General features: G+C 53.1%; 1 protein-coding gene across 1 annotated transcript; it reads left to right on the top strand.

Moving 5' to 3' along the window:
- Positions 1-3,215: 3,215 nt before the first annotated feature.
- Positions 3,216-7,294, top strand: NEURL3 (neuralized E3 ubiquitin protein ligase 3). The gene is made up of 4 exons (XM_019539757.1): positions 3,216-3,348; positions 4,350-4,826; positions 5,088-5,147; positions 6,508-7,294. The coding sequence occupies exons 1-4, from the start codon at positions 3,321-3,323 to the stop codon at positions 6,711-6,713; spliced, it is 771 nt and encodes a 256-aa protein (XP_019395302.1). The 5' UTR covers positions 3,216-3,320; the 3' UTR covers positions 6,714-7,294.
- The last annotated feature ends 62 nt before the right edge of the window (positions 7,295-7,356 follow it).

The following is a 7,356-nucleotide window of genomic DNA, read 5'->3' on the forward strand; positions in this document are numbered from 1 at the left end:
GGTTGTTTCTCTTAAATCTGCTGAAGAGAACATTGTGTAGGACTGTCAAGGACCTGGTTCATTGCTTCCCCTGTCCCTGCGGCCCACAGCCCCGCTGCAGAAGGAGGTTAAGTTAGCTTCACATAGCTTGTTTGTGCTGCCCGGTTTTTGGCTGTTGACTATGGCCTTATCTTCTTGTTTACAGTCTTCTAGATTTTGCTTTCATTTTGCATTCAATTTCTGGGAATCTTTTATTACAGGTTACGGGACTCGCACCAAGTGCTTTTGAAGATTATTGCTATAATTCCCTTCTGAGATAACCTAGAATGAATTATTACTGATCTTGAAAGCATGTGACTTTGTAGAAGTGAGGCTGGCAGGGCTATTTGGCAGTTACCTTCTCTAGCCCCTGTTCAAGGCAGGATCTGCCCTGACTAAACCACGCTGTCCAATCTGCTCTTGAAAACTTCCAGAAATGGAGCCTATCCACCTCTTTAGGCAGCCTCTTCCAATGCTGGACCCCACTCAGGAAGCTCCTCCTCAGCTCCAGCCTCAACTTCCCCTGCTGCAGCTTGAGGCCTTTGCTCCTAGTCTGGTTCTCTGCAGCCACAATGAAAAGTCCAACTCTGCCTTTATAGTCACCCTCCAGATATTTGAAGGCTGGGATTACATTTTCTACCCCCCCCCCCCCCCCGTGTCTTTTCTTCTCCAGGATCGGTGGCCCTAGCTCTTCCAGCCTGTCCTCATCAGTCCTGCTTCCCAGCTGTCTATCATTTGTTGCTCTCCACAGATTCTTTCCAGTCTGTCCATGCCCATAAAGTGCAGGGCCCAGACCTGGACTCAGGACTCCAGTTGAGGCCTTGCCAGTGCTGAGCTGAGTAGAAGAATCACTGCCCTTGACTTGCAAGTGACCCAGCTGTTAAGGCAACCCATTTGGCAGGGTTGGCTTGTATTTGGCTCATGGTTCACCATAACCCCCAGGTCCTTCTTTGCAGCCTGACCAGTTCCCCAGTCTGTTCATACATGCAATTCTATCTCAGGTGCAGAGTTTTGTACCTGTCCACACCTAAAATCATAGGCAAGTCAGGCTCTCTGGGTGTGGGGGAATGTATAATTCATCTGCTCTGGGCTTCCCTCACCCTCTACCTGCTCCCTTCTAACTACCCTCTGCCTTGATCCCTATCCTGGCACCAACATACATTGTGTCCCCTGATGGCAGTTGTGCTGGGGCTTCTCCCCTACCCTGTGCCTAGGTGCAGTAGTTGGATCTGGGGCTTCAGGGCTGGGTGCCCCCAACTTCTTCAGGCCTGTGCACTTTCGGCACTATAAGCTGAGCCCTCCTTAGCCTGAGACTTTAACATTATCTACAGCCCTAACCAGAATAGAACAATGCATGCTGGTTATCGGGGACTTTAGGGCCACTGAGTTTGTCCTTGCTCCAGCCCAACAGCTCTCCCTGTTTGAGGCTCCGGCAGCAGCTGGTAGCTTTCTCCCCAGGCCACAGCTCCCAGACACCTAGATTGCTTGAGAATCCCAGTGGTCACTCTAACCCCGTGCAGCACCCTCAAGGGCCAGGAACCAGGAGGGAGTTGGGGTACCCGAAGGGGTTAAAAAATCATCTCCTGGTGTTTGGGGATTGGCTCAGGACTTTGGATCTCCTACAGCTTGAGGCAATACAGAGCCAGATGGACACAGACTGGGGTGGGGGGGTTTGCCTTCCTTTGCAGCAGGGGCACAGGCTCTGCCTGGGGTCGCCACTGCATTTAACCCCCTGGCAGCAGCAGGGCACTGCCAGGCCTCATCCCCCCCCAATATCACCTGGGGCAGGGCCAGGGGCTCTGAAGTGTTTTGGCCCAGCTGCTATGCTTGTGGCTGCTGTGTGGTGCTAGGAATGGCTCAGACAAAGATGTGGCTGGGAGGGTTTGGAAGGGCTCGATCCTGGCTAGAAAAAGGGGCAGGGCTGGATGTGACCCCTGCAAAGGCCCAGCCAACCTGGCTGTACTTTAAATATTCTATGCATGCTAATGCTGCAAAGCCCCAGGATGTTTTCTTAAACTCCTTATCTCCTGCATCCTTGCCTAGTGAGTGTTTTCCTATCAATTGAAATGGATTTATTATCAGAGGTCTCCAGGCAAACCTGAACCTTCAACCTCCACTCTCATGTGAGTGATACCAGCGCAATATAACACTGTGATAGAGGCTGCCTTGTATTATCCATCTTTTTTGTAAACATCTTTTCCACAGAAGAATTACCCAATTATTTCTCCTTGGTCCAGAAATGAGTAAAAGCAAGGAGCTGACATTCTGCAAGGGAGGGGGTCTGGAGCCTAACGAGGTTGAAAACCACCTTAGACTAACTGGCTGAGAGAGGTGTGTGCTTTATCCCTACATCTGGCAACTTGCTGAGCTAACTGGATCAGGGGCCCTGTCCAAACCATCCCAGCCCCATCCATCAGCTGAACTCTGAGCAAAATTACTATCAAGCCTGACCTCCTCCCCACTTCCCCCCCGGCCACCTGCCACAGGGCAAGCAGGAGGACCACAGTGGTCAACGTCCTGCTTCTGTAAAAGGTGGTTAATAGACACTGGAGAGATCCCAGGCAGAGGCTGTGCCCCTGCTGCAGAGGAAGGCAGCCCACACCAATCTGACCGGGGGTCAAATTCCTTCCTGGCCCTGATGCAGTGTCTGTCTGAGCCTGAGTGGAGGGGCAAGACCCTCTAGCTAGGACCCTCCAGCTTTGGTCCTAGCAGGAGCATTTGTACAACCCAGGCCCCATCCCCAGCCTGGGCTCCAGCCAAACACCCAGTGCCTCTGAGGAAATCTTAAAAAAGGACAAAGATGATACATGAGATGTGTAGCGTGGGCTGCACTCAGTAGCATAAAAACAGCCCTTAATAGTTAATCTCTGCCCAGAGCTTTCCATCTGCTTTCACTTTCACTTGCTCTGGGAGACCTTTGTGGGGGGCAAGGCAGCAAGCCCAAGTGGTATCCTGCTCTCTGCTGGCTATGCTGCTTGCTCTGAACCCACCACAGTTGCCACCTAAGAGGCTTCCTGGTCCCATCATTTATACCTGGAGCCCTTACGTGGAAGCCCCAGCCCTCTTGGAGGGGTTTGAGCTTGACAGGGGAGGCTGTGGCAAAGTACTGGAAAGTCCCAGTCTGCAGCACAGGAAACGTCACTGCCTGCATGCTGGGGGAGGGAGCAAAGGTGCCCACAGAGAAGCCTCCACCCAGGCTCAGAGTTGCTGCTATAAGAAGCAACAGGGCTCACCTGCGGCCAGCACAACGCAGGTGTCAGCTCTGTTACTCACCAGGTGTGGAGAGAGTGAAAACAGCTGTGATGGGATCCTGCAAAAGCTCCCTGAATGGTAAGGAGACGGGGAGCTCCCTGGTGCTAGGGTCACAGTGTATTGGTCTTGGTGCCACCTGCACATGCTTGCTGCAGCATGGTGGGCTCATGCTGGTGCCCCAAATGGGGTTCTCAGCCCCAGCACTGCCCTATCTGCCCTTGTTGATACTGGGGAGAGTCCTGGCTCTTCTGTGGGCCTCCATCACGTCTCTGGTCATGCATAGTTTGGGGCTAGAGCTGAAGCTAGAGCCAAGAGCCTGATCAGCCCTGGACTGATCAGGGCAGCTCAGGCTCCCAGCCTCCAGGGGCAAGGCTAGGCAGTTGATGGGGCCCCCTGTGGAAAGGCTCAGGGAATGAGGCCCCAGGGCTTCTCTGGCACCCAGCAGCATCCATGAAGATCAGGGAAGTTAGGGTCTCACTCCCTCGCTTTCACTTTCTTGCCAGAGCCCAACACCTCTGGCTTTTGGCTCCGTGTGGGAAGATGACAGGTGGAGCAGGATAAGGCTCCATCCCTAGCCAGGAGGGGATGGAGTGGGGCTTTCCCAGTTTCTGGAGGCACCAAGCCAGCAGCATCCAGCCATGAGCCTCAGCCTCTGTTTGGTCTTTTGAGGGAGGGCAGGCAGCTGTGCTCCTGCTCATAGCTGTTCACACCCCTCCTGGGCTCTTTTGTTTTCAGTCTGAGCCTGAGGAAACTCTCTGCTGGAGTCAGACAAGCCAGGGGCCATTGGCTCTGCTCAGGCCATGCCCTCTGCAGGCATGCCAGCCTCCTATCTTGGGGGAAGGGAGGCAGGGCAGAATCTCCCTCTGGGGCTTCCCCCCTCTGGTCTGCTCCTGGCAGGTTAAGAAGCCAGGAGGCTGGAAATGCTGCCCTCTCCCTCCTGCCCTTGATGGAGGAGTCCAGCTGGTGTCCCGTGGTGGGTCCAGGCAACTAGAGTCCCCTGGCCAACACAAAGTGTGAAGGGATCAGATACCCTCTGGCCAAAGCCAGGGTCTCACTCCTGCTTATGGCATCTCCCATAGGCCTAGACAAGCCCCTCTGCTTCCACCCCACCACCAAGGGCTTCCAGATACAGCTGGATGCAGCATGCCGCACAGCAAACAGGACTGGCACCTTCTGTGATGGCATTGTCTTCAGCAACCGGCCTGTGCAGCTGGACGAGAAGGTGGTGCTACAGGTGCTGTCCACACATTCCCGCTGGGACGGGGGACTCCGGGTTGGCTTCACCAGCCTGAACCCCTCGCAGATGATCCCTAAGGACCTGCCCCGCTTTGTCTGCCCACCTCTGGTGCTGCAGGGGCAGACATGGGCACACCTTCTGCCAACTGCCTGTGTGGGGCAAGGCACTGTTGTCTGCTTCTGGGTGAATCGCAGGGGCCGGGTCTTCTTTAGCATCAACAACGAGCCCTGCAGCTTACTCTTCAAAGGCGTGCCAGTGGAGGGCCCGCTCTGGGCTGTCATGGACATTTATGGCCAGACCAAGGCTGTTCAGCTGCTGGGTGAGTCTCTGAGCTCGCGTTAGGGGAAGGACATGTCTCAGGAAGCTGGTTCCCCTCTGACATAGCCCTGAGACCTGGGCTGGGAGCAGAGGCTCTATCTGGGTGGTCCAGGCTTTGCCTACAGTCTAACTCCCTGGAGAATGGCGCCTGGGGCAATATGCGCCCACCTTGGGGGTCCAGCCAGATGATGCCCCAGCAGAGGAAGACTCCAGGGTGCAGGCTGACTCGCAACATCCTCATCTGGGTTTTCCCCTTTTCTAGATCAGTATGGAGACCTCCAGGAGCTCCCCCCTAAGCTGCCCTGTTCCTTCCTGCTGGATGGTGAGTGTCAGGAGCCAACACTTGGCCTCTTTACATTCTTGGTGGAGGGGGGAGTAAGTTACACGTCATGTGTGAGACGCCACAGTGGCACAGGGAGGGTGTGTCCCAGCTGCCTGTGGAGGGTTTAGATTGAGAGTGTGGTTGGGGGTAGAAAGGTAAGAAAGATTTATTGACTTAAGAAAAACACAACTATGCATAGTAACAAGACAAACGATGACAGACAAAAGCAATTTGTGTCGGCAACTTATCGGCAGTCCTTCTGATGCTCGATACACAGCAAGCTTCTCTTTCCACAAAGTTCAGTGAGGTCAGGCATCCCTGGACAATGCTGTCTGAGGAGTGCCGGGAAGGGGCCTGGAATGCAGTTCTTGGGCTCCTCATGGTCCACAGGCCCACTGATCCAGGCAACAGCTAACAATCCTTTTCACAGAGCTGCATCTTCCTTCTGAATGGTTTCCAGATAGTTCAGCTAATTTATAGCTTCTGAAAGACACTGATAATGTACGTCCACTTAAGATTCCTTTTTCTTCAACCATCCTTAGACTGACCAATAGCAATACAAGCCTTGCATTCCTTTGATAAGGTAATTTTAACTGCACCACAGGGCCTTACTATTTCTAGGCTTTGCTAAATTTACTAGGTCTTAAACTATAATAAGGCTTTTAGCAACAACTTATATCTTAATATCTAAATAAATACAGAAAAACACTTGGTCTAATCTTCATAGAGCCTTCAGCAAGCACTTTTATTACACAGACATAGTTTTCAGCTGCCACTGGGTGGTTTCCCCAGAGATGGCTGCCAGGACTTTGACACAGTTCTGCGTGCTGGGTAGGATCTACATGGCCTACATTGGCTGATGCCTTCCAGCCCCGGAAGCTATGGTCTCTTGGGGGTGGGGGATATGCTGCATGGGGGTCTCCTGGCACACACAGGCCTCTCCAAAGCAGTGACACTCAAACTCACCTCCACTTATGTCCAATGTGGCTGGCATCAGCCCTGTCAGATAGGAGGACCTATGTGGGGAAGGTTGGAGGGATGTGCTCTATGGGAAGGCTGGATGGGCAGGTGGCAGTTCCATGCACTCATGGACCTTCTAGCCCCTTTCTGCTCTTATGACATGGGGCCTGGGGGAGAAACCACCCCTCAGCCCCCAACTTTCTGAGGTGTTGCAAAGACCGAATCCAGCAGAACAGAAGAAGGGACTTGCAGGCTGGGCCTGACTGAGCACAGCGAGCCTTCACCCTGCCAGGCTGGAAGGGCATGTTCCCTGCGTCACTAGCAGGGGGAGGGGGTGGGGGGAATCCTGGGGCAACACAAGCCTGCCCTGGGCTGTGTTGATGGCTCCTCTTCCCCGCAGAGCCAGCACACAGGGACCGCTACCACCTGAGCATGTCCAGTATGGAGAAGTGCATCATCTGCTATGCACACATGGCCAACACCCTGCTGTATCCCTGTGGCCATACTGACTGCTGCTATGGCTGCGTCCAGAGAATGCTAGCCACTGGTGCCCAGTGTCCCATCTGTCGGCAAAACATCAAGGATGTGGTGAGGATTAGCCCGTGAAGGACAGCCCTGCAGGCCCTAATCCTCTGAGGGTTTTGAGAATGCCTGGGAGACGCCTGAAGAGGCCATGCTTGGTGCTGATGGGCATGAGGATGCAGTGACATCATATCAGCTCTGATGAACTCTCCCTGCGCCAAAGGCTGGGTCTAAGATGGCCCCAATGTCTGCACCCAGCTGAGAGGAAGCAACGCTCCCTGGTACAGAACGAGCCATGGACTGAGGGCTTATAGGCATATGGAGATGTCCAGTATGCAAAAAAGAATCAATTTATGCAAATGTACATGTATTTATACATCTCTGGACATATAAGGATGCTCTTAAGTGTGATAGATATGTAACGGGCATTAGCGTGGTACGGTATGGTATAGTATTACAGTATTATGACAATGTAACTGTAACTACTGTATTGTTTCATATACAATGTGCATCCTTTTCCCTAGTAGGGAGGGATGATAATCATGCTAGCATGATTAATGAGATTAATAAACCTCCTGGCTAGTTTCCTTAAAAGAGCAAGTCTTTTCACCTCTTCATTCATAGAATCATAGAAGTCGGGTCGAAGGGACCTTGTAGATTGTCAAGTCTGACCCCCCGCCTGGGCGGGAGAAAAAAAACTGGACTCAAATGAGTCCAGCCAGGTAGG

This window comes from Crocodylus porosus, unplaced genomic scaffold, assembly GCF_001723895.1.
Source record: "Crocodylus porosus isolate Cpor-Errol unplaced genomic scaffold, CroPor_comp1, whole genome shotgun sequence".
Lineage (NCBI taxonomy): Eukaryota > Metazoa > Chordata > Crocodylia > Crocodylidae > Crocodylus > Crocodylus porosus.